At 48.7% G+C, this 27,682-nt stretch overlaps 2 protein-coding genes across 2 annotated transcripts; one reads left to right on the plus strand and one right to left on the minus strand.

Moving 5' to 3' along the window:
- Positions 1 to 4,489: 4,489 nt before the first annotated feature.
- NEFL (neurofilament light chain) lies at positions 4,490 to 9,642 on the plus strand. Its single transcript, XM_040618244.1, has 4 exons — positions 4,490 to 5,586; positions 6,662 to 6,786; positions 7,722 to 8,041; positions 9,048 to 9,642. Exons 1-4 carry the CDS (start codon positions 4,534 to 4,536, stop codon positions 9,233 to 9,235), a joined length of 1,686 nt encoding a protein of 561 aa, XP_040474178.1. The 5' UTR covers positions 4,490 to 4,533; the 3' UTR covers positions 9,236 to 9,642.
- Positions 9,643 to 15,283: 5,641 nt separating this feature from the next.
- On the minus strand, positions 15,284 to 19,855 carry NEFM (neurofilament medium chain). Its single transcript, XM_040618243.1, has 3 exons — positions 18,742 to 19,855; positions 18,447 to 18,571; positions 15,284 to 17,206 (listed from the first exon to the last, which is right to left on the minus strand). Exons 1-3 carry the CDS (start codon positions 19,801 to 19,803, stop codon positions 15,877 to 15,879), a joined length of 2,517 nt encoding a protein of 838 aa, XP_040474177.1. The 5' UTR covers positions 19,804 to 19,855; the 3' UTR covers positions 15,284 to 15,876.
- Positions 19,856 to 27,682: the final 7,827 nt, after the last annotated feature.

A 27,682-nucleotide genomic window follows, 5' to 3' on the forward strand; every position in this document is an offset into this window, starting at 1 on the left:
AGATGTAGAAATTCTACCACACATGAGAATAAACCCCAAAGAAAGTTCTTCAGGGTTCACCCCTAACTTCCTAGAAGCTTTAAAGAAAGGAGTAACTAAAAACACAGGAAGCAAGTAGGACAACTTCAAAACTGTGAACCAGGCCTTTCTCAGATGTAGCTCCCAGGAGCTTCAATTCTCTTTTTCAGTTTTTGCAACACACCTCTCTGTGGTAAGATCAACAGAAGGACCTATAGGGACAGCTCAGCATTCCCATAGCACTAAACACTGGCACAAAGCAGTGACTGCTACAATGGACCTGTTCCAGCTCTCCCCTTTCTCCTTCAGAACTGCTCTGATCAATCTTACCCATAAAAATCAATCCATCCATAAGCGTGGTGCCACTGAATGCCAGGATGTCGAATTTTAAATTTGCAGTAAACTTATTAATGATTACAGAACAGTAGGAAAGGCAATTGCTTAATCATACTTCACTATGTAGAGTAGCTCTCAGCTGCCTGTTTTCTAAGTGTATAGGTACCATGCATCACAGATCAGCTCTTACCATCTCATTTTATACAGCGTATAAAAAAATAATGATGTTGCGCAGCACCTCAGAGCTATGTGACATTTCCAACAGCAGGAATGCCTGACTCCCCACTCTCTCAGAGCTGTGCCTTTATGGAGTAGAAACAATAAATAAAAAGTACAAACATGCTTTTGCTTTTCTGACTTAGGACTGCTCAATTTCTGTGCAAGTTCAACGAAAGAAGCACAGCTCTTTTTATGCTTCTGAAATAAGACCAGGAGCAAACATTGCAGAATTCATTCTGCCATCCACCTCAACCCCAAACATATTTGTTACGCTTTCTGTTGGGGTGTAGAAGAATGGCTGCAGAAGCATGGCCTTAGGATCTCTGAAGATCTGCACAATCCAGGCCTGGTATTAGAATAGGCCTGTAATCAGAATTGTACTGAAGTTGCTGTGCTGAAGTCAACAAGAAAGGTAGACTTGAACTATTCTTGAATCCTGAGACAAGTAATTATGTTGTGCCAACAGGCCGTGGCTGTAACAAGCTACAGCTGCTGGGAAAGCAGGTGCAGGGCCAAGAAAGATAGGGAGCGGTATGGGAATATAGGGAGTAACAAACTACAAGGCTGAAGCATAGCTACATGGATAGAATGCTTATTTTAGTCATGCTAATTAGGGGTGTGAGAACCACGCGTGTTTAGAGACTACTAACCAATTATATTTCTGCTTTACAAATATGCATGTGTATTGGTTCTATATAAGTAGTGTTAGAAACTAATAAAGTTGAGCAAGATGCATAACTCATATTAAGCGTCTTCTTGACTCCGGCAAACCCTTCTTCCAACATTGGGGAAACTATCCTCTGATTTAAAAAAAATGCCAACCCCACTAAACTTCAATGCCCAAGTGTTTTGCAGCACTGGGGGGGGGGGATTTCCTCCTGATTCTGGCTGCATTCAAGTAACTTCTTGGTGCTCAATGAGTCCCTAGCACTGGGGTTACACCTAAACTCTTCCTTGAGGAAATGCCATTCATAGACTGAGTACATATTAATTACGTAGTGTGTAGCAGAGGAAAATGTACTAACAGGAATGTATTGCCATGGAGTTGCTTGGTTTTGCTTATGCAGCAGTAGCAGCATCTGACTACACAGCTGCCATTTTATCACATCACTAACTGTTATTTTTGTACCATTCATCATGACAATGTGCATTATTTATGTCAGCCAGCCTAAGGGAGTTTTTACGGGGTGAACCTGGACTTGGGATTCTTCTGCTTAAGATTTGTGTTGGATGAAATCATGATACACCTAACTAAAACAGCAAAAGAGCAGGTTTAGCTTCAGCAAAGGGACACAACGCTAACTGCTGGGTGACTCAGCTCATCTCTAGTGCCTGCCCGCCTGCTTTTTTCAATGCAGTCTTAAACAAAGATGAGACAAATGGCAGAGACCATTTTGTTCTAGCTGGAAGCCAGCCTTCATTGTGTTCCTCCGTTCACAACTACTTCAACGATTTTTCTAACAATAACACATCAAGGGGTTAGATTATACTCCGCATTATTCAAAAAAGGAACAAAGGGGAGAAAAAAGGAATGGGGAAATCAGAGCTGGCACTGTCTTGTACTTGGAAATACAAGTGTCCAAAGTAGGATGCCTTCAGTAGTAGCTTGATTTTCCTTAGAGTAAAAAAGCTTCATCCTTACCTCTGAGTCACAGTGAAACTCGACACTGCAGGGCTGTCTGCAGCCACACTTTCCCATCTTCCCAGTGCAAACTGCTGGCAGAGAGGAAGGGGGATTCCACTCATTCTCCCTCCCTAAAAAAATATGAGAAAGCATATATTAACAGCCTACAGTTACAAAGCTTATTTTTCTGGGATATGAAGTGCAGTTATTTTTAGAAGCTGAGGTATATTCATTTATTAATACATGGCATACAAATGATACCATTAATAATTAAATCTTACGCTCAAACTGAATGTAGGGGAGATTAGCATAAATCCATTGGCATGAAACTAGGTACATCAGCTTGCATTAGTTGAGTATCCCAGAACAATCCACGTTTAAAAGCTCACTGAATCTCTCACCAAGCCCCTCACGCATCTTTTCACCTGCTACAATGTCTAGACGGCTCATTTCTTCCCTGGGTGCTCTGCAAGCTGCCTCTTTTGAGCAAAAGTCAGACCCAATCCCTGTTAAAGCTAAAATGTATTAGCACCTAAAACTGTACCTGTGCTGCTGTACTTTGCATATTCAACGTCTGAATAATGGATAGCTGTTTCAACTTGCATGAATGCAATTGCTACTGAAATTTAAATCACAAATTCTGAATAGCATTTTGAGTGGAAGCCTCACTTGCAGCACTTGTAAATCGAAAGCAATTCCATTGATCTTCACAGGGACACTTTAGATTTGCAAAATACAATCTCTCATCAGCTTTACTGTGATATGATGATGTGTGAGCCTTTACTAGCTTTGTACAGTTCACTCCATCTAGTAGGAGCTCAGATGAAGAGACTGCAGCTTTGTACCTCTGATAGGCCACTGCCCTTCACAGCTTAATTATCCCTCATATTCAAGTATCCTGAAACCCATGGAAACGATACCACACAACAGGTAGTGTTCTGTCTGAGATCACTAGAAGCCAGTAGGAAACATGTTTATATCAACCCTGCTCTACCTTTAGTAGATGACTGGTATTAAGCAAACATACCTTTGTGCCAGAAATGCTTAAGTACCTTTGCAATTAGTGACAGGTATACAGATTAATTCACGTATATTAGTAAGTCTTTCTCCTTTCTTTAGGAAGCAACTAAGTGTTTTTGTGGTACCCATCTCTTTATAAATATCCCCCAACCCAAGTCTACATTTACTCCTTCCTGAAGAAAACTTGGAAGTGTTTGTTTCGTAAGACAGTTGCCCTTCTGACTCAGAGAGCTAATTTACCGTAACCTTTTTGAGCATCCAACGAAATCTGTGCTCAGTATATTCCTACCTTGCTTCTGATGAATCTCTACTGCATAAACACTGTTTTGCTTCAATCAACCAGTGGCTAATAATTGGGGTCAGAGGTAGCTGCAATGCAGCTGTCCAATTTTAATCTCTGCATTAGCCAGATTAGGCAAGGATTCAGTCCCTATGGCCCGAGTCTCGAACAAACTTGCCTCTGGAGAATCTCAAGAGCAGAGGAAGCAAAGCTAGGCAACTGGATATTAGTATGTTCTGCCAGGACTGCCAGCCACAGCCCATACTTGTTTCTTCATTCACATAATTACCTGCTTATTAGGAACCACTTGTAACAAGGCACACGCTGAGGACAGCAGGAACTCGCAGAGCATGCACACCTTGCAACAGCTGAAGTGAAGGAAAAAAATTCACTCTTTCCACATGCAGCCCGACGGTTTTGTGGAGCAGCGAGGACTGCATGCACCCCAGCCTCCCTGAGGCGCTGGGCCTGCCCCGACCCCAGCCACCATGGAGGTCTGCAACAGCCTCCCCAGAGCTTGAGGAGCTAGGCCTTGCTGCACCCTGGCCACCACGGGGGTCTGCGACAGCCTCCCCAGGGCTTCTGGCGGGGCGGCCTGCGGGGCAGGGGAGGCCAAGGAAGGCGGCGCGTTCCCACAGCGCCCGCAGGCTGGAGGAGCGGCCGCCAGGCCTGAGGCGAGGTGGGCCCGCAAGCGGCCTCGGGCTGACCCGAGGGGACCGGGGAGCCCCCAGGCGGGCGCCGGCAGCTCCCGGGCGCAGGCGACGTGTGTGTGGGGCCGCACTCGAGCCGCGGGCGGGGAGCGGGACCCAGCCGCACACCGCAGCCCCGCACACCGCAGCCCCCCGCCCCGCAGCCAGGCGCGGAGCCGCCCCGGGGCGGCGCGGTCGGTACCTCAGCGGCGCGGCGCGGCCCGTACCTCAGCGCAGCCGCGCTCCTCCCCGGCCCCGCCCGGCGGCGGCGCGCCCGCCCTCCCCGGCCATAAATAGGGGCGGCCGGACAGCACCCGAGCGCAGAGCAGCCGCTAGCACCCGCAGCCATGACCTCCTACGGGTACGACCCGTTCTTCCCCTCTTACAAGCGGCGCTACGCCGAGAGCCCGCGGCTCCACGTCTCGACGATGCGCAGCGGCGGCGGCTACAGCTCGGCGCGCTCGGCGTACTCCAGCCTGTCGGCGCCCGTCTCCTCCGTGTCGGTGCGGCGCAGCTACGCCGCCTCCAGCGCCTCGGGCTCCCTCCTGCACTCGGTGGACAGCCTCGACCTCAGCCAGGTGGCGGCCATCAGCAACGACCTCAAGTCCATCCGCAGCCAGGAGCGGGCGCAGCTGCAGGACCTCAACGACCGCTTCGCCTGCTTCATCGAGCGGGTGCATGAGCTGGAGCAGCAGAACAAGGTGCTGGAGGCCGAGCTGATGGTGCTGCGGCAGAAGCACGCCGAGCCCTCCCGCTTCCGCGCCCTCTACGAGCAGGAGATCCGCGAGCTGCGCCTGGCCGCCGAGGAGGCGACGAGCGAGAAGCAGGCGCTGCAGGGCGAGCGGGAGAGCCTGGAGGAGACGCTGCGCGGGCTGCAGGCGCGCTACGAGGAGGAGGTGCTGAGCCGGGAGGACGCGGAGGCGCGGCTGCTGGAGGTGCGCAAGGGCGCGGACGAGGCGGCGCTGGCGCGGGCGGAGCTGGAGAAGCGGGTGGACAGCCTGCTGGACGAGCTGGCCTTCCTCAAGAAGGTCCACGAGGAGGAGCTGGCGGAGCTGCAGGCGCAGATCCAGTACGCGCACCTCTCCGTGGAGATGGACGTGTCGGCCAAGCCCGACCTCTCCGCCGCGCTGCGCGACATCCGCGCCCAGTACGAGAAGCTGGCGGCGCGCAACATGCAGAACGCCGAGGAGTGGTTCCGCAGCCGCTTCACCGTGCTCAGCGAGAGCGCCGCCAAGAACACCGACGCCGTCCGCGCCGCCAAGGACGAGGTGTCCGAGAGCCGCCGCCTGCTCAAGGCCAAGACGCTGGAGATCGAGGCCACCCGCGGCATGAACGAGGCGCTGGAGAAGCAGCTGCAGGAGCTGGAAGAGAAGCAGAGCGCCGACATCTCCGCCCTGCAGGTGAGGGGCTGGGGGCTGCGGGAGGGGGGGGGCGCCTGGGAGCTCCCCGGCGGGGCGGGGGGCGCGGGTGGCCGCTTGCTGGCGGGAGGGGGGGGGCATGGCTGGGGGCACGGCTGGCTGCCGTCGGGGGGGGGGGGCATGGCTGGGGGCACGGCTGGCTGCCGTCGGGGGGGGGGCATGGCTGGGGGTACGGCTGGCTGCCGTCGGATGGCGGGGGGGGGCATGGCTGCGGCTGGGGGTACGGCTGGATGCCGTCGGGGGGGGGCATGGCTGGGGGCACGGCTGGCTGCCGTCGGGGGGCGGGGGGAGGCATGGCTGGGGGCACGGCTGGCTGCCGTCGGGGGGGGCATGGCTGGGGGTACGGCTGGCTGCCGTCGGGGGGCGGGGGGGGATCATGGCTGTGGCTGGGGACACGGCTGGCTGCTATGGGGGGAGGGGGGCGGCATGGCTGTGGCTGGGGGCACGGCTGGCAGCCTGCCGTCGGTAGAGGGGGCATGGCTGTCTATCGTCAGGGGGGACATGGCTGTGGCTGGGGGCATGGCTGCCTGCCAGCTGTTGGGGCGGGGGGGGGGGGGGCATGGCTGCTGTCACAGGCATTGCCAGCACACGCTGCCCCTGCACAGCACACTGCAGCTGCAGCGTGTCCCACAGTCCTAAGGCAGGATGCTTCGGTGCTAGAACGCATCATATATCACCTGTCTATACCATAAAGCCTTAGCTGCATCACTGCAGCATCACCTGAAGCTAAAAACTAGAAAAAGCATGGAGAGGCTATGAAGAGAGATGCAGATTTCATGCCTGCCTTAATCCTTGGACAGCTGAAAATGGGGCTCATAACATTAAATAGGGATGGGACAATAGGGTGTAGATGTAGAGGTGGGAAAATCCCGCCAGGGAGGGTGGGAGTTGGTAAATGGTGCCCCTTTGGCTAAGGGGGGGGGCTGGAGCTGTTGGTTTTCTCTGTCTGCTAGAGCAAGATGAAGTTTACAGGATTGGAGAAATTCCTTGCAAGGTATTATTGCTAGACACCAGGGAATTAAGAATTTTACGCTGTCGATGTTGTTTCTTCTAACAGGATACAATCAACAAATTGGAGAATGAGCTGAGAACCACGAAGAGTGAAATGGCTCGGTACTTGAAGGAATATCAAGATTTGCTCAACGTGAAAATGGCCCTGGACATCGAAATTGCAGCGTATAGGTATGATAGGGACAATGTCTCAGTAAGTCAGAACTCTGATCAGGTTCCCATTCTCCTGAAGAGAGAGAATTAATTTTATCATTCCTCCAGCTGAAATTTTCACAGGTGGATGACAGAATTGACTCGGGTCTTCTGTTTTGCTATTTTGGAGAGGCAGTGCTTCTGAGGTAGAATACTAGCTTAAAGCAAAATCCTCAGTGCAGCAAACTTCAGGGAGTATCGTAGTATGTGTGTATGCACATACAGAACTCTATTGGCAGTGTGTGATCTGGGTTCTCCATCTTTACAGGTGAAAATCCCTGTTCTGCACATGCAGCAAACAGATTTTGTACCAGTGGAACTTCTTAATGCAGTTGGGCTGTGTCCTCAAAATTGGAAATTCCTCACCTGCTTTTAAGAACAGCCTTTGTTTCTAACTCACAGGAGCAATCTCCTGCAAAGCAAATATTTTACAGCTAAATAACTGCTGCTAAATAGCTGTGGAATGGTTTGTCCCAGATACTGTTAGAAATGGCAAATGCTGGAACAGTTTCTGGGAATGCCACAAGGGGGAATATTGAGAAAGCGCCTAAAAATCTTGTTTAACAGCTAAACCCAACATCGGATTGTGACATCTGCATTGTTCTCTGCAGCCCTACAGGCTACCGAAGTACACCTCTAATTTCCCCTGCTGTAGGAACATAATCCTAGACTGTTTTTCCCCCATTATTTCTTCTAACAAAGGAAATTATTAATTCACTAGTAATGCACACCTGAAACTTCTTAAGTTCCTGAAGACAGAGGTACTGCCATGTAGTTACTCATCATGGGTTAGCTCTTGCACTCGGAAGTCTGCAGTCTCTGGGGCTTGTGCTGCTCAGAGCATCATAGTGTCTTGGGTCTGTAGCTGAATGCTGCTGCAGCATAACCATTTCTGCTGCTTCTTTTTCTGCTAGGAAACTGCTGGAAGGTGAAGAGACCCGACTCAGTTTCACTAGTGTTGGAAGCATCACCAGCGGCTACACCCAGACTGCCCCAACTTTTGGCAGGTCTGCCTACAGCGGTCTCCAATCCAGCTCCTACCTGATGACAACCCGTTCCTTCCCCACATACTATTCCAGTCATGTCCAAGAGGAGCAAATTGAAATAGAGGAAACAATTGAGGCTGCTAAAGCGGGAGAAGCCAAGGCAGCCCCTGCAGAAGAAGGTGAGGAAGAAGAGAAAGAGGAAGGTGAGGAAGAAGCGGGAGGTGAAGAGGCTGAAGAAGAGGAGGAAGGTACTTGCAGTTACTTTCGTAATCCCTTTCTTTCATGTTCCATCCTCATACAGGGTAAAACCCAGAAATTCTGATGAAGTCTAATGATTAGACCTCTCTCACTGTCAGCTCACATGAGCAAAGGCTTGTGGCGTTAAGCACACAACATTTGAGCAGGAAAGCCTGACTTTGAAGAGAAGGTAATTGTGCAATGTTGGGCAGATTATAGGACTGATGATACTCCCTTGAACAGGAAAAAAAACACCCACTGATTTCCAAATTTTCAAACCCAAGAAAGATAACACTTTAACAACGTGTAACAGTACGTTTATATGGCAGCAAACAGTACTTGGCTATTACAGACATCCTCAAAAAGAGGGAACAAGGACATCCTGAGATAAATACTAACTCCCAGAGAGTAGCCCGTGGTGTCTGAAAACTGTTGGGTTCAGTGGATAGCAGTATCTGTTGCCCAAGGTAGTTTTCTCATTCAGCCAAAGTACGTGCCACTTCCTTGCTGCCCCATAATTTATTCACCAAGCTTGTATTTTAAAGAAAACAGGAATGTTATCCAGAGTTGCTTTTTCCCACCTCCAGTTGCATAGCTTTGGAGGATTTAACCTAAACATACCTGAAATGCATTGAACTATTTGAGGAGTTTAGTACTGTAAAGACGAATTACAATTAAATTGGAGCTAAAGAGCCAATGGCAAGATTCCTTTTTGAATACAAGTCTTTGGATAAGGCTTAAAGCAGTGAGTCCACAGTCAGTAGTATTCAAGGCCATGATTTTGAACAGACCTGTAAAATGTTTCTCAAATCTGGGACAAGTTGGTTGCATAGTTTTGTTCTCCCTTGCAAGTCCTGGATAAATGTCCCTGCTTCCATGCAAAATCAGTTGCCAGCCCTGTCGTGTTTAGCTGGCCGCCATCCAGATGTGTGGGGTTGAAGGGTGCAGGTGTGCTGGTCCACGTGAAACTGGGGTTAGGAGCGGTACCTGGATGTGAAATGTGTCTGTCTTTCAAAGGTGCCAAGGAAGAATCTGAAGAAGCCAAAGAGGGTGAGGAAGAGGAAGGAGAAGGGGAAGAAACAGCAGCTGAAGAAGGGGAGGAGTCTCAGGAAACTGCTGAGGAAACTGCTGAGGAGGAGAAGGAGGAGAAGGAAGAGAAAGAAGCAGCAGGAAAGGAAGAGAGTGAAGTGAAGAAGAAGGCTTGATGTTTTTAGGCAGTCTAGCTTTCTCATCAGGTCAACAGAACAAATGATTGACTGAGCTAAAATTGCAGTCTCACATATTTAATTCAGTGACCACTGAGGTTTAAAGTTAATGATCTATGATGTTTCTCTCTGTGCAGAGTATCAGTATGCTTGCAGAGCACCCACTGGCTTGCTCCCTGAATGCCGCATGGTCTACACGTATGAATTCAGGGGTTATGTCTTTCTTGGGTGATTCAGAACCTTACAATTTAAAATGGGGGAGGGGGGGGAAATAAGTCATGGACATGAAAGTTACCTTTGACTTGCATTTAAAATAATTGTGGAAACCTTGGGTGGGTAAAATAATGGAGGCTTCAATAAGTATGTGCAATAAAGCTAGTCAATAAAGTTACAGAAATGCTCACACAGATCCCTTGTATGTGTCGTGTGTCACCAACGCAATGAAAAGGTCGATGGAGTGGTGTATCAGGCTCATCTCAGACCTGTGTAACAGGAGCTGGGATACTGGTTTCTGTCTCTAGCAGGTATGCTTGGGGGACAGATGAGTGGACAGAATTTCTTGATGGGGCTGTAAAGTTGCTGATGAAAATCCTCTGGTGTGGGAATGTGCTGTTAGCTTTGTGATGGGTCTCGCCAGGCTGTAGTGTGCACACCAGCACAAGTTCCTTTTGGCCCTTCAAAAAAAAAAAATTTTTTTAGCAAACCAGAAGCAAAATGCAAATGTGGCTGTTAAACAGTGGAAGGAAGCTGTTCAGTGGTGTAAAGGGAGGAATGGCTGCAGGTGCAGCTGAGATGTGGAGCAATGCCTGCATATTTCAAAATAAAGATGTTGGAGGGAAGGGCAATGGGGGAGCTCACTCTGCTGCCTGAACGAGCTGCCTTGCATCTTGAGCCGAGCTGCTAGGGACTGGAGAGGCTCATCTGAAAATTTGTCAGGGTCTTTTATGGTTTGGAGTGTAGAAAGGTCTGATCTGTGATGAGGTGCAACGTAGGAGCAGCTCAAACAGCAGCAAAGCCTGGCAATTCTGGAAGCAGTGTCGATGTCCTGTGGCCTGAGCCCATTTATTTTCAATCAGCTAAAGTCGATGCATAGAATTGAACCTTGTGCTAAGGGTAAGCACTAGAGTAATGGTACAAATTAAACCCTTTTACGTAAATTAAAGCCATGGTAAAACAGGCATTACGTGGCTGTGCTAAACTTTTCACAGTCACTGGGTGGATTTTCGCACAGGATTTTGTGGTAATTTTGTATGCTGACTTCATGGTGTTGGTTGAGTTGCTGCTCCTTGATGGCTACGTTCAGAGAGGAAAAGAAGTGGGTTTATACAAATTTTAGGGGTGTTCCAAAAGCATATCCTTTTTTGGTGCAGAAAGAGAAAGAAAATGTTGATGGATGAGGTAAGCACCGAAAACTTTGCTTTCCTTCCATGTTCCTAGGAAAAACAGCAGAAGAAAGAAAAAGCATCTTTGGTAAAAGCATTCTGGAAACAGAGCTTGTACGTGTATGTAATAATTCCTATAACTCCTCTTCAGGGAGTTCCAGTATATTCCAGAAATGCTTAATTTCCTACTCCCCACCCCCAACTTCCTTGGGGGTTTTGATGCTTTTGAGAACCAGAAAACAAGTAAATTAATTTTCCTTTTCTTCAACAACACTTCTTTTAAGTCTTTCTTTTCACACTTCCCCTCTGCTTTTAGTGGTGATTTTTCTAGCCATGTTTATGCAGACTTAGTCTTACCAAGTAGATTTTATTTTCCATCTCCAGGAAAACAGTGGGTACTTGCAGCATCACGGGCCGGAGACTCGAGCATGCTGTTTGCTCAGAGCTTTTAAAAGCTCTCGATGGGACTGCAGGAGACCTGCTCCTTTTGGTATGCGGTACCCGTCCCTCAAACAGCAGATAGTGATTCTAAGAGACGGTACTTGGAAATTCGCCTACGTGCCCTACCAGACAGTGCTTTCCAGGGCACATCCATTGGGAGAGAGGTTCTGCTCCTACAAAGCAAAAAATGTTACGCACTGGATCAGAACTAGTCCCAGCCATTAGAGCCAAACCACTGTTAAATAGACAATATTCAAACCACTGCCCCATCCTGCCTTTCTCCAAGCACTCGGAGCTATTAACTTTTCAATACCTATTTTGCTTCCTCTTCTGTGTCTTTTTTTTTTTCTTTCTTTTTTTTCTGTTGCTTGGTTGGTTGTTTTGTTGGTTGTTTTTTTTTTTTCTTTCCCTGGTGGATAAAGTCCTTCACTCAGCCCTTTGCATCCCTTTCCCTCTGGGAAGGAATACGGCTCGCAGCTCTCCCAAGTGTTGCAGCCAGGCTGCCAGGGATGCTCTCCAAGCAGCGTGCTCAGAGGTACATCGGCAAACACATTTCTCCTTGCAGCGTAGCTCAGTCCGATCCCCACTCCTTATGTTATTTTTAATGTATTGCAGCTAGAGGAAAGATTTCACGACTCTGCAGGAAACGTGTGAGTCACAGCCGTGGCGATGAGCTGCAGCGAGCAACGAGCTGCAGTGACCATCCCACCTGGTTTGTCACCCCCAGCCTTGCCTGGCTGCCAGGGTAAACTGGTGGGAGGGAGGATGGAAGCAAGGGTTCGCGTGCTGGGATGCTCTCAGGGTTGCAGGGATCCCACTGGCAACACTCGCTTTACCTTTGAAGATCCAGGAGCTCGCTTTGACGCAATGCAGCAAAAGCAAGCAGAGGGAGACACGACAGAAACTTTAACCCGAGTTGCAGCTGCCAGTAAAGCCACGAGCCTGTCCCTGGGTTTTCTCCTGCTGTTTGGGCAGACAGGGTCTGGATCAGGCCGGGATGTCATCACAGGGAAGACTAACACAAGGAGGTCCTGAAGGCTTTTCTTGAGATACACATACCCCTCAGCAAGAGGAAAAGTCGCACAGGTGTAGTAACCAGATTCTAGGAATTTACTTTCTAGTAACCAAATAATTGACGATTCATCATTTTCTGCCTTCCCAGATTAATTAAGGGTAGTTCAATCCTGAAGAGGAAGGAAGGAAGACCACATGTGAACGGGAAAAGCACAGACGGACTCTGATGCCTGGAGAAAATTCTAGTGCCAGACTCAGCTCCCTGGCAAATGCAACCAATTTGTATTTTGTAACACTTCCCATTTTTTTTCCACCTGGAATTTAGTTCTGGGATGCTGAAAATCTCTTAATCCTAGCATCTCCACGAGCCGTCATGGTGAAAAGATCCTTTTTTAGAGTCCTCCAGCTCCTGAAGTCACGGGGGTCTTGATAACCCACCTTAAATAAGATGCATAAATCTTCACAGCAACTGCCTTTAATTATTGTTTTTCCTTTCATGGAGTCTTTCGTGTTGATTAATGAACTTCTGTGTCTGAAAGTAATTAATCCTTTCTTGGGTTATGCGAAGTCTGAAGAAGTAATTGGTGCAGAACAGGCAAATAACATAGTATTTATGCATCTCTGCCCCGGAATTATGCTGTCTTTTGAAACTAACTGATTGCAGATGTCAGTAGACAAAACCTCTTGGCAACATTAAATATTAATCGATTCTTATAGTTTTATAAATATTTAGAAATGTGTTAACCACTTGCTTAGTTCTCCTAGGATTTGATGGAAACATTTGCAGTGGGAAATAGGCTAAACTCACAAATATATTTTGTGTGCTAGAGCGGAGATAAAAAAAAAAAAATGCAATCGTAAGTAATAACTAAAGGCTGCTGTACGTTTTGGGTGGAAATGAGGATATTTGGAAGTACACCATGCCAGTGGGTAGCCCAGGAGTTTGCCAGCCACACAGGCTGTGCAGTGAATTCCCCCCAAAATTTCAGGAAAGTGGATGTACCCTGGGCAGAGGTGGTGGTAGACCCCCCTCGTGCAAGGAAGGGCAACCCTGGCTGGGCTGCCGGTGGGCAGGCAGAGGCAAAACAGCCCAGGGGATAACCTCCAGGTCCTCCTGGCTGTATCCTACCAGCACGTAAAGCAAAACGTGAAAAACAGCAAACCAGCTCGGGATCCCAGCCGCGCCTGTACGAGCCCAGGTTGACTGTTCTCGGGTCTCCCACCAACAAGAATATTTAATTCAGAGTGTACCTGGGGACCCTTCCCCATCCCGACGCTGCAGGCGCCGGACTCCCTATGTGGAGTGACATTTCAGCAGATTCTAGAACTTGTTTGGAAGCACATCAGCAGAGAGTTTTCTGTTAAATATTGATCTCTGGTTTTGTTTTTTTTTCATTTAGGAGTGGTGTTCTCGCAACATTTTTGGTTAGACCTAAGAGAATAATAGCTCCGATGCTCACAAACCATCGGGCATGTCTATATTTTAACACGGCACAAACACTTCCTGGCAATAGGTGAGTGTGACGGCTGCTTAACTTCTCGTTCACAGAGGAGTATAGTTATTTTTATGTCACATACACGTGTATCTTCCACAAATAAGCTCAGTACGGAGAAGCTGCCATTTAATTTGCTAACTCTGCTTTAATTAAACGTCACTCCGCCAGCAAGCTGTTGAGCACAGATTCCCATTATTGATATCAGCAGGAGGAACATTTATTACTTCGCTACACAAAGACATTCAGATTTATTTGAAAGGCTTATCTGCTGGGGGCTTTGTAAAATTTCTCCAGCAAAGAACACACAGAATGCTTCCAATGGCAAACCACCTGATCTTCAATTATTGATAGGGTAAGGAACGGGAAGGCATATGCAAATCATAGATTTTGATCAGCCCCTCAACTAGTCCACAGATTTCAGGACAGTCCACATACCGAACCCGGGCTTAGAAATTCTTTCTATTTCTTTGCTTGCTAGTTATGGGAGGTACGGCACCAACAACGTTCTTCATTTTCCTTTTGAAACGTGATAGAAATAAACACAATATTAATCCTATAACAAGACATTAGTTCCCCAAGTGGAGTTGGGGCTCTCCTCGTTTCCCTTGGTTTCGTTTGCCTCCGTTTTCCATGTAGTGGGATTTTAAAGGGCTCTTTAATTGGCTTTCTTTTTAATAAAACCAGCCTGGAAGCAGCAGTGGACATAGGCCAGTGCTTAGGAGGCCTTTTTATTGGAAATTTTTAAAAAAATGCTTTAATCTGATTTTATCTGCCAGTCATATGCAAGCATAGTCTGAGCCCTACCCAGCCCCAGTTCAGCCTCTGGAAGGATCTCAAGTCTACAGCTATTTTCTAATGGACAAATACGTAAAAAATGGGTTAGGAATATTTTGGATACACGATACCCATATCATCTCTGGGACACTTTCCTTTTTTTTCTGGGAATTTATTTACTGTTGGTTTTGGAATTTTGTGATTAAAGGCAGATTGCACCAGTTGATTGTTAGAGACAGAATGGATAAGGATGTTCCCATATAATTAAGGCAGGAGGGGGGGAAAAAACCTCAGATGCTATCCCATTTTGATGAACACATGATGTCTTGGTTGAGATTACTTGATGGGTCTTCGCACACTTAAGTGACAAACTTGTGTCATAGAAGATACCACAACCAGCTGTGGCTCACAGACAGGCTATCCTCACAGGGAGCAACAACAAAAAAAAAAAAAAAAAAAAAAAAAGAATGATCTGGAAATTGCTCCATCTTTAAGGCTTTCCTTTAATGCTGAGACTAGCATGCAGGGAGGAAAAATTGTACTTGCAGCAGCATTTAACAGTTTTACACCGGGTACAAGCAGGATTGCTCAGCTAAGCAGTACCAGCAGCACGTGGCTTGGAGACCTTGCCACTGCTAGCAAAAGTAATTGCAACCCCCCTCTAAGCACCCCAAGGCCAGGGAGCAGAATCCAGTAGATTCCTCTTTGCTCTAGGAAGTGTGGGCTAGGGCTCTTCAGTATTAAACCAGCTCAATTATTTGTTATGTTACAGGAATTTTTTTCCCCATCACATTCAATTCAAGCTTGCTTTCTAAATGAGGCCACCACGGAAAAACTTAAGCAGCTTTTTAACCCACACAACCGTGTTCCTGTTCAGGACCGAGCACCAACCTTCAGGGAAGGGATGCGAGTTGGGAAAAAGAATCACCAGAGAAGCCACGTTTTCAGTATTGACCTTTATTGAGCAAGAACTGCTGTGACTTTTACATCAAACAACAAAAGGTTGCGTACTGTGCATGTCAACTAGGTTCTCCCATGAGCAAAAGTCCACCCTAATTGCACCAGTGAGGTAAACATAATTATTTATAAGTAGCTTTTTTTTTTTTTTTTAAGGCTAGGAGAGTTCTGGTTCTCATGAATATTCTATTACTGTTTTCTGTTTGGTTTTTGGCTCAGTTGGTTCTTTGCATAATACATCTTAAGTCATTCCTCAGATATGTCCCTCCAACAGCACTGGAAATTCAAAAGCTTCCTTTGCACATTTCATCTCATGCACTATTATTAGTATTTTTTTTATTTTTTTTTTTAGATCCCCAAGCTCTGTGGAGGGAGTACATCTTGAGCCTGCATGCATTCCCCCCCCCTCCCCCATATTGCACAAAAAAGTAAAATACTGTGTGTCTGGAGCCTCCATGAGAGAACCCGTTCTGCTTTGAAGCCGTCACTCACATGCATTTTGCAGCTGTCATATGGCTTAACCTTTTGCACCGACCCAAGCTCTTTAATTTTTTTTTAAATTTAGCTATGATTTATTTTATTCGGTCTCTTTAATCTCTTTTACTACAGCATGTGAAGTAACTTTCTCCACTTTCTTGGTGGACACTAATTTCTCCTCAAAGCTTTCTTCGTGTTCCTCTACCTTCTGAGTGACTGTCACCGACTTTGTGATATATGTGGTTGTACTGTCCCCACCTTCAGTGATTTTCTCGGCTTTTTTGGTTACCACAATTTTCTCACCCTTATCATCAATTGGGCTCACATCTAGGCCATTGGTGACAACTCCCTTGTCTTCCTCCTCCTTCCCTTTGGATTCCTCCGCTTCCTTCTTCTCCTCCACCTCACCATTCACTGCGATGTCTTCTTTCCTGGACTCCTTCTCTACCTCTGCGCTAATTTTGGTTACCTTTTTGACAGTGATGGTCTCCTCCACCACAGCCTTTTCGTCTTTGACCGGGGAGGCCGGCTTCTCTGGAGAACGAGGCTTCTCTGGAGTCGCCGGCTTTTCCGGGGAGCGGGGCTTCTCCGGGCTCGCCGGCTTTTCGGGGGAGCGGGGCTTCTCTGGCGTTGCAGACTTCTCTGGGGTCACTGCTTTCTCTGGGGTCGCAGGCTTCTCCGGGGTTGCTGCCTTGTCTGGAGAGGTTACCTTTGGTGTCGCGGGCTTCTCCGGAGAGGCCGCTTTCTCCTCCTCCTTGGCTGGTTTCTCACCGCCTTTCTCCACCTTCGGTTCTTTTCCTGCTTCTGCAGCTGCTTCTTTCTGAACAGCCTTGGCCGGCTCTGTTACAGGGGACTTAGGGGGCGATTTTGGGGGGGACTTTGTGGGAGGTGTTTTGACCTTCTCTACCTTTGCTGCTACCTCCTCAGCTTTGCCCTTGGGCTCAGCTTCTTCCCCCTCTTCCTCAGCCTCCTCCCCTTCTTCCTTTTCCTCTATTTCTTCTTTTTCAGAACCTCCTTCTTCCGCTGCATCGGATTTTGCAGCTTCTTCTTCCTCTGCTTCCTCTTCCTCCTTCTCTTCTTCCTCAGGTGCAGCCGCTTGTTCTGCAGCAGCCTTCTCTGAAACAGCTTCTTCCTCCACAGCTGCTTCTGCCTTTTCTTCCTCCTGTTCTTCTTGCTGGGCCTTGGCTGCCATTTCTTCCGCAATAGCTGCCAGGGCATCTTCCATTTCAGACTTTTCATCCTCTACCTTTGTCTCTTCAATGATTTCTTCTACAAACTTGTGCTGGACCTTCAGCTTTGGTGGTTCAATTTTTGTTTTCTGGATTTTAGTGGATGCTATTGTGACAGATGGTTGTCTGTGTGTGAATATGGGACCAGTAATGCTTCCAGAGAAGGCACTGAATCTTGTCTCTTCGCCCTCCAGTAGCTTCCTAAGGGAATCGGGAGGAGAACAAAAAAAAAAAAACAACTGAGCATAGAAACCCAACGTAAAGGAACAGCTATTAGAATGTTTCCCCATCAGCGGGATGAAGCCAGTTTGTATATGGAATATGCTAGAGCTGATCAGCATAATCCATCACTCATAGCCCCAGTTCAGCTTTGTTGAATCCGCTCCTTTGTGAGATTCATACGCAGCAAACAGCTCTTAGCTTGGTTTGCATGTGAGGAGCATAAAGACCTTTAGCTTATCAGTTGAAACTCATCCTTAATGTCAAAAAACTTCATTATGGCTTAAGCCAGCATAGAGCATGGCAAAATAATTAACTTCATAAGACTTATTACAACTTGGGCAAACTGAGAACTTGACACAGACCCAAATCAAATGTTGTGGCCAAGACATTCAAAGCTAATTAGAGCGTATGTCCTAGTTCAACAGCGTGGGCATCCACCTTTCTCATATGAAAACCAGACAGACTTCTGTTTGGCTGACTTTGGCAGCAGCCAGCTATAGACCCTAGGGTACCTGTGTGTTTGCCTGAACGACCTCAGGAATTCCAGCAGATCTGGAGACAGGTTTTTTTGGTTTTACTTTTCTATTCAAATAGATCTTTTTCATCTAAGCCTGTGACCCAGAAAAATTGGCAGCTCTCTGATGAGAGTTCTGAAGTGATGCAAAGGAGAAGAAAAAAACCTGCCAGGTGATGGCAATAGCAAGCAATGTTCCTGCTCCAGATTAGAGCAGATGCCTTTAAAGGAAAGTTCAGCAAGAAAAGCAAAAAAGTGTTTGTGACAAGCGGATTAGCGCTCCCTGCTTGAAACCGTGATCAAGCAAGCGCACCGTCTCTCCCAAGTGATAAAAGGGAATTCAAGTGACAAGCACCGCTCGCTTGGCATATGCAAAGCGAATGGGAATTAAAAATAAACTTGTCTTTTGCTGCTGCACCTTCTGCTTTCATAAACAGGGGCAGCACGCGGCAGCAGGGGGCTGCTGCACTGAGTCACGCTGCCCTGCGCCCACTGGGCTCTTCGGGAGCCGGTCCCTAATGACCTCGGGCTCCTGATGGCAAACACTCCCTGGCTCCAGGCAGATTTGGGAACAGCTGTAATAATTTAGTCAAGCTCTAGTTTTACTCATGTTCACTGCTTGTGGATCTGTGTAAAGCTTCCCAAGCCAGCAGCAGCCGCAGCACTATTAATATTCCAGGCATGTCTGCAGTGATCCTACTGTACCTGTATGCAGCAATTTCAATATCCAGGGCCATCTTGACATTGAGGAGGTCCTGGTATTCCCTCAAGTGACGAGCCATTTCCCACTTCGTCCCTCTAAGCTCGTTTTCCAGCTGATGAATCGTGTCCTGCAACAGAGATGCAGAAAAAACCCTGAGACACAGGCAGGGGCTTCACCCCGACATGGAGCAGGAAAAGTTCTCCAAAGGGACTTCCCCACACTCTTCCCACCCTGCTGGGAGGTGGGATCAGGACACCCCCCCCCCCCCCCCACCCGGCACACCCACACCCCCGGTACCTGGTAGGTGGTGAGGTCGTTGTTGTGGCGCTCCTCGATGTCGCTCAGCTGCCGCTCCAGCGACTCCTTGGTGCCACGCACCGACTCCAGCTCGATGCTCTTGGACTGCAGCTGCCGGCGGTACTCGGCGATCTCCTCCTTGGCGGAGCGGATGGCCTCCTTGTTCTGCTCGGCCGCCTCCGTCAGCTTGGCATAGCGGCACTTGAACCACTCCTCGGCCTGGTGCATGTTGTGGTCGGACTGGCACTCCAGCTGGGCGCGGATCTCCTTCAGCGCCGTGGTGAGGTCGGTCTTCAGGTAGTCCTTCCTCTCCACCGTGGCGTGGGACGCCTGCAGCTGCGCCAGCAGCTCGGCCACCTCCTCCTCGTGGTTGCCCCGCAGGAAGGCCACCTCGTCCTGCAGCGACTGCACCTTCTTGTCCAGCTCCGCCCGCATCAGCGAGGCCTCCTCCATCTCCTTGCGCAGGGCGCGGATGGTGGCCTCCGTCTCGTCGCGCAGCCGCGCCTCATCCTCGAAGCGCTCCCGCAGGCGCTGGATGTCCTCCTCGATGTGCTCCGAGTCCAGCTGGATCTGCGCCTTCTCGTGGCTCACCTGCTCCAGCGCCCCGCGCAGCTCCCGCAGCTCCTGCTCGTAGGCATCGCTCAGCTGCGCGCGCCCGGCGTGCTTCTGCCGCAGCGCCGCCAGCTCCGCCTCGATCTCCTTGTTCTGCTGCTCCAGGTAGTGCACCTTCTCGATGTAGCCGGCGAAGCGGTCGTTCAGCCCCTGCAGCTGCTCCTTCTCGTTGGAGCGGCTCAGCTTCAGCTCCGCCGCGCCGTTCAGCAGCGAGGACTGGCTCAGCTCCAGGCTCTCGGCGGAGCTCAGCACCGTGGAGCCGTAGGCGGCCCGCGGCCCCCCCAGGTTGGGGCGCTTGTAGGAGGAGGACACGGTGCTGCCCGAGCCCCGCGACCACGACTGCGAGCGGAAGCCGCTGGACGGGGAGGCGCTGGCGCGGCTGTAGGTGGCGCGGGTCTCGGTCACCCGGCGGTACGAGGGGTTGCCCAGGGGCTCCATGGTGTAGCTCATGGCGGGGCACTCGGGGGTGGCGGGCGGCGACGCGGCGCTGCTCCGGCCGCCGCCGCCCCTTATATAGCGCCGGCGGGCAGCGGCGGGGCGGCCCCGCACACGTGTACGGGGGGCGGCACCCCCGGCCCTGCCCCCGCCCCGCCCCCCGCCCCGCCCCCCGCCCCCGCCCCTGTCCCGCTCCCCCCCCCCCCCCACTTCCTCGCCCCCGCGCTCCCCGCCGGGCCCCGGTGCCTGAGGCGCCCCCCGAGCCCCTTCCCCCTTCCCCTTGCTCCCCCCTTCCCCCTCTCGCCCCCTCTCCCTTCGCGCTGCCCCTCCTCCCCCCTTGCCCCGCGCCCCCCCCTTCTCTCTGCCCCCTGCTCCGCCTCTCCCTTCCCCTGCTTCCTCCCTCCTGCCCCTGCTCTCTCCTGCCCCCTTCCCCAGGCCGGCACCCTCTTTCCTTCTTCCCTTCCCTTCCCTTTCCTTCTTCCCTTCCCTTTCCTTCCTTTCCTTTCTTTCCTCTCCTTTCTTTTCTTTTCTTTTTTTCTTCCCTTTATTTCATTCGATTTTATTTCTTTTATTTTCTTTCTCTTCTCCCTTTTATTTTTTTTCCTTTCTCTATCTTATTCCACTTCCCATCCTGCCCCTCCCCTCCCCGCTGCCCCCGCCCGCAGCGGCCATGGCGGAGCGGACGCGGCGCCCGCAGGGTAGGGCCGGGCCGGGCCGGGCCGGGGCCGGGCGGCTGCAGCACCACGGGCAGCTCCCGCGGGCGGGGGGGGGGGGGGTGTGTGGGGTGTGGGCAGCGGCGGCGAGCGGGGGGGCGAGCAGGGGGGTCCCAAGCGGCCCCCCCCCCAACCCCTTCCCCAGGCGGGGGCTGACATCTGAAGGTCAGGGGCGGCGGAGGGGGGGGGGGGGGGGGGGCTGGGGGCGCGGCGAGGGGATGGGAGCGCCCTGCCAGGGCTTCGCCTCCCTCGGGGGGGGGACAGGGGGGGTGTCTGCATCAGGATGCGGCCGTTGCGGTGCTGGAGCTGCCGGGCAGTGAAGAAGAGTTTGAGACCCCCCTCCCCGGCATCCAAAATCTTTGATTTTGAGTCTTCTTTCCCCCTCTCTTCTCCTCCCACCCTCGCATGTTAATGTAACGCTTGCTGCATTGCTTAGAAATAAATCCTCCTCCTTTGAAACCTCGTTAAAAAAATGATGTTTACATGGTACCGTATACTTTGTCTGGGTCGCGTTCCAGCGACTAGGTGCCATCCAGACTTTGAACGGCTCCTGGATGGATTACAGTTACATAGGCGCTTGATTAGCAAACTGCAAAGAAAAAAAAAAACAAACCAAAAAACCAACCCAAAGCACAACCCCCCAAACTGCTGGAAAAAGCCCTGCTACAGCTCCCATCGCAAAGCAGAGGGATGCTGAGGGGGGAGATTTTAACTCCCCGTTTAGAAAGGTGCTGGAAAGGGTCAGCCTGTGTGCAGCAGGCTGTGAATTTTTAAGCAGATGATCCTGTTAACAAGCAAAATCCTGCTCAAAAATTGCCTTCTTGCCTTGAACCTGGGGCAGACAGCTGCTGGGTTTGATGCCGCTGTGGAGAGTTGGGGAAGTCTGAGGGACAGGGTTAAACTTTGCAAACCACATGGAGCAGCATGGTACCTCTGCTGGCTCATTAATATGATGCTGTCATAGGACTGCAGCACTGCAGTCAGCGGAGAAGTCGGAATGATCCGAGATAATCTGCTGAACTGGATGTGCAAACACGGGCACTTGGATCCACCGCTTAACACCTCTGGAGTTCTAGATGACAAACGTGGAGAAAAGGGTTTGTTATAATTGAAGCAATCACAGATTCTAAATCTGTTCCATTAATTTTGCCAAGAGTTTTCTCCGTTGGCAAAAAAAGCATCCCTTTGGATTTAATGGGAAGTCAAAACAAAACTGCTGTCTATTATGGCATTGCATTTTGTTTCCTTTCAGGGGGAAAGATATGCTGCGGTCTGGTTTATTGCTGCTTTTTTTTTCCCCCGTTAAGTAAAGACTGGGAGGGGGGAAGAGATCGTGGTTTTATACATATGGGAAACTTACTGTAAAAGAAGACATATGGTTAACAGAGCTGCTTGGGAGTCTTTATTATCCTCTCAATCTTCTGAAAACAAGTGAACGGTGTTGAACAGCAAGTAAGGAGGGGCATGTTGAACTTTGTGATACAACTCCCTTTCATTAAATACCTTGATGGTTTTAAATCCATTTACCCAGTGTGCAAAATAAATCGTTGCTTTAGAATCAAACTGTGATTAGCGTTTGACTATTTAATGTGGAAATTCAAGCCATGCAAACTTTTACAGAATACAGTAATTGTCATAATGCACATTGATTACCTTAAATATCAGGATGTTTAGATAAGAAAAAGTTTGCATTCACAGGGGCATTCACAAGCAGGAATCCTTCTGAAATAAAATGCATTGTTTTAATTTAATGCACATTTTTGCAACGGTCAGTTCTGCTCTGTAATGAGATGCAGATGGACGGTACTCCTGCTACGTTACCCTGAAGGTGATCTGAAGGTTAGAATGAGTCAGGGAAATCAGTTGCCTTGTTTCTGATGAGCAACTGATCCCTTTTTCCTTTCTATCCATACCCACTTTGGAGACTTGGAAATGCAGACTAATATTTTTGCTTATAGAGAACTTTTTGCCTGAAAGTTTAACAAACAAGCATTGCTACTCCAGAGCAAACAGCAACCTGATGTCTCAGTCTTTGAAGCAGAAGAAGGGAAGGAACAGGCACTCCCAGAGATTTGAAAAGCAGCAGCATGGATTTTAATCTTGATTATACATTACTGACAAACCTGCATTACAGAAATACTATAGGAGGATGAGACTGAGTTCTGCAGCTTCCTTAAAAAAAAAAATAAATAAAAAGGAAAGAAAATACAGAAGGTGGAGTTGCACAACAGTCTGACTGCTTCCAGATAAAGGAGTTCAAAAAAATATGCAATGATATTTAATTAACCTGAATATCTTTAAAAAAATAATAGCATTGGATGTATAGGAGAAAAAGGGGTTGGGGGCTGGGCAGGTTTATGCTATAGAGAGACAGCAGAATGAAGGCGACTGGGCAGATTATACAATGCAGTTGGTTGGAACTATTAAAATATTATTTACCAGCTTAAAGGGGGTTTCTCTTGGTAAGCAGCTGCCTGTTTGTCATATAAGCCTGATCTAAGCTTAAGCAATTTAAGCCTGAATAGGTCCTAGTGCTATCCATGCAGAGGGCAAACAGTAACATCAGAAGGAATTTTGTCAGAGTGTAAAAAAAAAAAAAAAAGAGTAAGGAAAGCAGGATTTGGTCCACATTCTCAGTTCTACACCACCAAGAGATGTAAATTGGCGTGACTCTCCAAGCTGAGGAAGTTATATCAATATATGTCAGCTGAAGACCTTGACGTCCTTAGAACCTTATTTCATCACCAACAACTTATAATAAATAATGGCCCAGATAATCAGCTGGTGTAAATTGGTCTCATTCCAGCAGAGTCAAGAGAGCAAGGATGGGCGCTGCAGTCCGGCTGAGCATACGTCCTAATAATATTTATGTAGCGACAGCTACGGAAGGAAACACTGAGGTTTATGCACGGAGGGCCTAATCCTGTACGGTGCTGGATGCTTCTTGAAAAAGGCTTTAGGACCTCAGTTCCTAAGCGAGCCAAGCAGCCACCGCAGGATTGGGCCATCACATGAACGAGCAGGGCTGGTGCCCAGCGTCGTGGGAAGCCGAACCTTGGAAAGGATTTTCTTGGTTTGTTTGTGCAATTTTTCAGAGCTGGAGATTTGAAATATCATATTTGGGGGTGGGGTGGGGGGGTTTAATCATAGCTTGGCATGATCATTCACAAATCACCCTCAGCATCATTTGGGGACAGCGGGTACCATGAGGGAGAGGATGCAGCGGAGGGGAGGGGATGGAGCCCTGGGCATTTCACCACCGTCTGTCCCAGACCTGCTGGGAGCGGTGGCGTGGCTGGGGGCTCTAATGCAGCTCCACCAGGCTGATTGCCAGCGTGCCACAGCATAAAGTGCAAAGTTCCTACTGGAAAATGCTCGTGCTTTTCGTTTTCTTTCTGTTCTAAACTGGACTTCCTCAAGACAGAACGGTAACACAAGAACATTTTCCCAGCATGTCCCACTTTTCATCACTCCCAGCCAGCCAGTGGATGTGTTTCAGGACCTTAAACCAAACACTTCCAGACACTTGCATTATTTCCTCATGCAGAAATGCTTTGTGTTGCATTTGAAGATAATGAATTTCTGAAAACACACTCCTAAAGCAGCTTTTGTCTTCGATTTACTGGTGAGTGAAAAGTTCTTGCAAATTCCTACAGATGATCACTGAGCTCATTGCTGCTTTCGCTTCCTCAGATTCGTTTGCTGCAAGAGCAGTTAAACACACAGACCTTTCTGTGCCAATACCAAGAATGATTTCCCAGCTACAAACGTACTTCGGTCATTTACTAACTGGAAGCTGATCATTTACTGTACCACCTACACTTTTCAGCGGTGTTTCCCTTGGGTTTTTAAATCACTGCATTGCACTGATTTTGTAACATCTGTAACGCAACATCCTCTTCCACGGCTGCCTCCTGCCTCGTTTCAAAGGGCCAATTCTTTAGCTTGGGTGGGTTCACACAGGTGCGGAATGCCGGATTACTCCATGAAGGATTTAGCCTAGAGTCTCATGATTAATAATAGAAAACTATTCAAGAAGGGTTTCAGATCCCACTGTAGATTCCAGCAGCTTTCTCTGGTGTTGTACGGGATGCTGGCACGCACTCCGGTGAGGGGGAAGGCCTTGTGCCTCCATCTCCGTGACAGCTCTTCATGGCTTTGATTTGCAACAAATTTATTCGAGCAACACAATGAATCCCCCGCCAGCAAACCCCTTGCCCATGCTGCTTGAATTGGATGTTGAAGTCCATTTCCACCGCTTCTTTAAACAACACTTTGACCAATTAACGGGGGATGTGTGATGAACTTGCCACGTGGAAAGTAGATTCAGCACAGAAACCAACTGTGACCCTTCTTAATGACAATGTTTCTGAGCCGATGGCCGTGTGCATTAGACAGATGTGAGAAGGCTTGGTTCCTACCAGGGAATTGCATTGTAGATTCTTGGATCAGAGGAGCCAAAAACTGTCAGAGCAGAAATAAGGCTGCCTAGAACAGCTTTTGTTTGGGTAGAAGGAGTCTGGAGGTAAAGGTTGTAATGAAACAGAGTCAGAAGCAAACTGGCACCTACTCAAGAAAAGGACTGAGCTTCAGTGAAGGCACTGAGCCTCAGTTTCCCTTCTGGTACTGTCCTTCTGTATCGGCAGCTGGATGCACCTCTGCTACTGTGGCCCTTTTATTATTGGTTTTTTATTTTTATTAAGATCCTCCGGCTGCATGTCAGGAAACATTGAGAAGAATGTAGCAGCTATAAGACCGCTTTGATAACTTCAATCATAACGATGCGTAGTGCCTTTCTGTTAATATTACCATCTTGTAACCACAGTAGTGCCATTGCCCCACAGCCAGCTTCATCCAAGCACCTCAGCAGAGTTAACTTGGCTGCCAACTGGGAGGACTGGATCCAGGTGGAGCATAAAGGAGCATGGAGAGTGTCCCGATGCTTCTGATGGCTGTTCAACCCCAGCGAATACCCAACACAGCCTTTGATGAGACTGAACTTACTAATTTATCCCTGGATTGGAAAAAAAGAGCGCATAACAGAGACACAACTGTGGAGTGTATGTGGTTTTAAACTGGTTTTGGTGGGTTGTTGCAACTCAATTTGTCAGAAAGAACTGACTCTTGTTGCTGGGGGGGTGCACGACGGGGGAGCCAGGGTATTGCTGGACACTGTGTGCCTGGGGTTGGGATAGCATCGGGTCTGGACATCCCAGCTCAGGTCCGTTAGCGTAGATCGCCTTGCCTGTTTGCTTCAAATCCAAATCAGAGTTTCTTGCTCCCGTGACACACTACACGCTGAATTTCACATGTGACATCTTCCAAAAGCCACGGCTCTCACAGGGATCCTGTGCTGCTGAGGTATCACAGCCTGTGGCACCCTGTCGCCTGTGGTGATGGTTCTAAATGGTAGGATTAGCAGGATGGCAGAGGAGCGAGATGGGAACATATACTGATGTTCTCTGATCAATAGGCAGGATGTGGTTGATTTCAGATTTCTGGTCTCTCTTGGAAAATTTGCATTCAAGGTATTAAATCACCCGATTCTGCCTTCTGTAGAGCTGGCCGATTCAGGCACTGCAAAGGATCAGCTCTGAGCCACAGCCCAGGCAAAGAAAAAACCCGGATTTAATTGGCTTGGATGAAAAACGAAGGAAGTACCGTGGCTTTGTTCCCTCGATGCTTCCACACTCTGCTTGGTTTTATGGCTCACTGGTCATTTTTCCTACGTGTATTGTCTGATGTTTCAAACTGAACTATCCTGCAAGTTGCCATCCGGAAAATGGCAGAGGTCAGGGTAGCAATCTTTCAGTGATAAAGCGATCAAAAATAGCTCTTCCTACCTCGTTTTGAAAGGCTTTTCACTACCCTTCTATTTCTAAAAATATAACTTCGAAAAGTGACTGCAGCTCTTCCTTTCATGACCACTTTCCCTGGAGCCGTCCGTGCCCTATGACAACGCTGCCACGGGGCGAAACTATCTCTAGAGTGCTGCTTCCCAGGGAAAACGGGTCAAAATTAGTGCAGGCTGGAAATGGGAGAAAGCTAGGCACAGCCAGAGCTAACCTGGCCATCGGTCATCACAACACACACGTTGTGCTAGCAGTTAGAGGCATTATGGGGATAGGACCCCCACTTTTCAATACAGAGGCAGCACACGACGAGGGGGAGTCGCCAAGGAAGTGATGTGCAAACCACACCTTCGTTCAGGATCAATTTTTCCAAATACCTCCCCCCCTGGAATAGCTTGCTCAGGGTATCCTGGGCCTGACACATAACCCAAACCCGGTGGATTTTAACACGGCAAAATTGCCGATGGTGCAAATAGGCTGAGAGCTCTGGGCGGCACCTGGGCTGGGAGGTGGGGAGCTCTCGGGCATGTTGAAAGCAAACATAAATCACTGTTGCTCCGCTAATTCCAGAGAGATGCCCACATTTGCTTTAGCTGGGAATAAACCCTAAAATCTATGAGGATTTATGCTCATAATGCGTGGACCTAATCTGCAGGCAGTTACCAGACAATATATGGCAGCTGTTAAAATGAATTTGTTTGTGGGCTTGGCTCCCCCGTATGCGTTTGTTTATCTTCTCTCTTTACAATCCCTGTGTTCTTGCTTTACCTTGGTCCTTAATACTCACAAAGCAGCAGCTGCCTCCTCCTCCTTCCCCGCAACTTTTGACTTCTCTTTCTTCTATTGACTTGTTTTTAATTGAGGGAAAAAAAAAAAAAAAAAAAAAAAAAGCACACTTCAATGTGGATGGTTCTTATTTCTAAAATAAAAAGGCCTGATACAAGGAAACATGTTCTCCCTGCTAGTCTAATTTGTATCTAGGTTAATTGCTCTCATGCTGGATGTTTAATTGATTTGTGTAGAGAAAGCCAATGAAAAGCCACAGCTCGGTGACGGCTCTACACAACTGCAATGACTCCTTATTTTTCTATTTAATTAGTGCTAAAGGAAGAGTCTACCTTGCAGACGGCTCCTGAGATCTCTGAGTATTATTTAATTTATTATTTAGGTACGGTATTATTTAGGTGCTGTATATAAAGATAGTTTATTTTTCTGATGTAGACCTCTACAGTAAATTGAACAGAGCTGAGGAGGTTTTTCAGGTAAGAATGTTTTACAGCAAAATTAAGAAGGGACCAGTAAAGGAGTCCTGCCTGGAGGACTCACCTT

This window comes from Falco naumanni, chromosome 19 (genome assembly GCF_017639655.2).
Source record: "Falco naumanni isolate bFalNau1 chromosome 19, bFalNau1.pat, whole genome shotgun sequence".
NCBI lineage: Eukaryota > Metazoa > Chordata > Aves > Falconiformes > Falconidae > Falco > Falco naumanni.

What these genes read in the sequence shown, in the direction of transcription:
- NEFL (XM_040618244.1), top strand. Translation starts at nt 4,534, where the DNA reads ATGACCTCCTACGGGTACGACCCGTTCTTCCCCTCTTACAAGCGGCGC. An exon ending in ATCGAAATTGCAGCGTATAG is followed by an intron (nt 6,787 to 7,721) that starts GTATGATAGGGA and finishes TTTTTCTGCTAG; the next exon opens with GAAACTGCTGGAAGGTGAAG. An exon ending in GGCTGAAGAAGAGGAGGAAG is followed by an intron (nt 8,042 to 9,047) that starts GTACTTGCAGTT and finishes TGTCTTTCAAAG; the next exon opens with GTGCCAAGGAAGAATCTGAA.
- NEFM (XM_040618243.1), bottom strand. Translation starts at nt 19,803, where the DNA reads ATGAGCTACACCATGGAGCCCCTGGGCAACCCCTCGTACCGCCGGGTG. An exon ending in ACGACCTCACCACCTACCAG is followed by an intron (nt 18,572 to 18,741) that starts GTACCGGGGGTG and finishes TCTCTGTTGCAG; the next exon opens with GACACGATTCATCAGCTGGA. An exon ending in ATTGAAATTGCTGCATACAG is followed by an intron (nt 17,207 to 18,446) that starts GTACAGTAGGAT and finishes CGATTCCCTTAG; the next exon opens with GAAGCTACTGGAGGGCGAAG.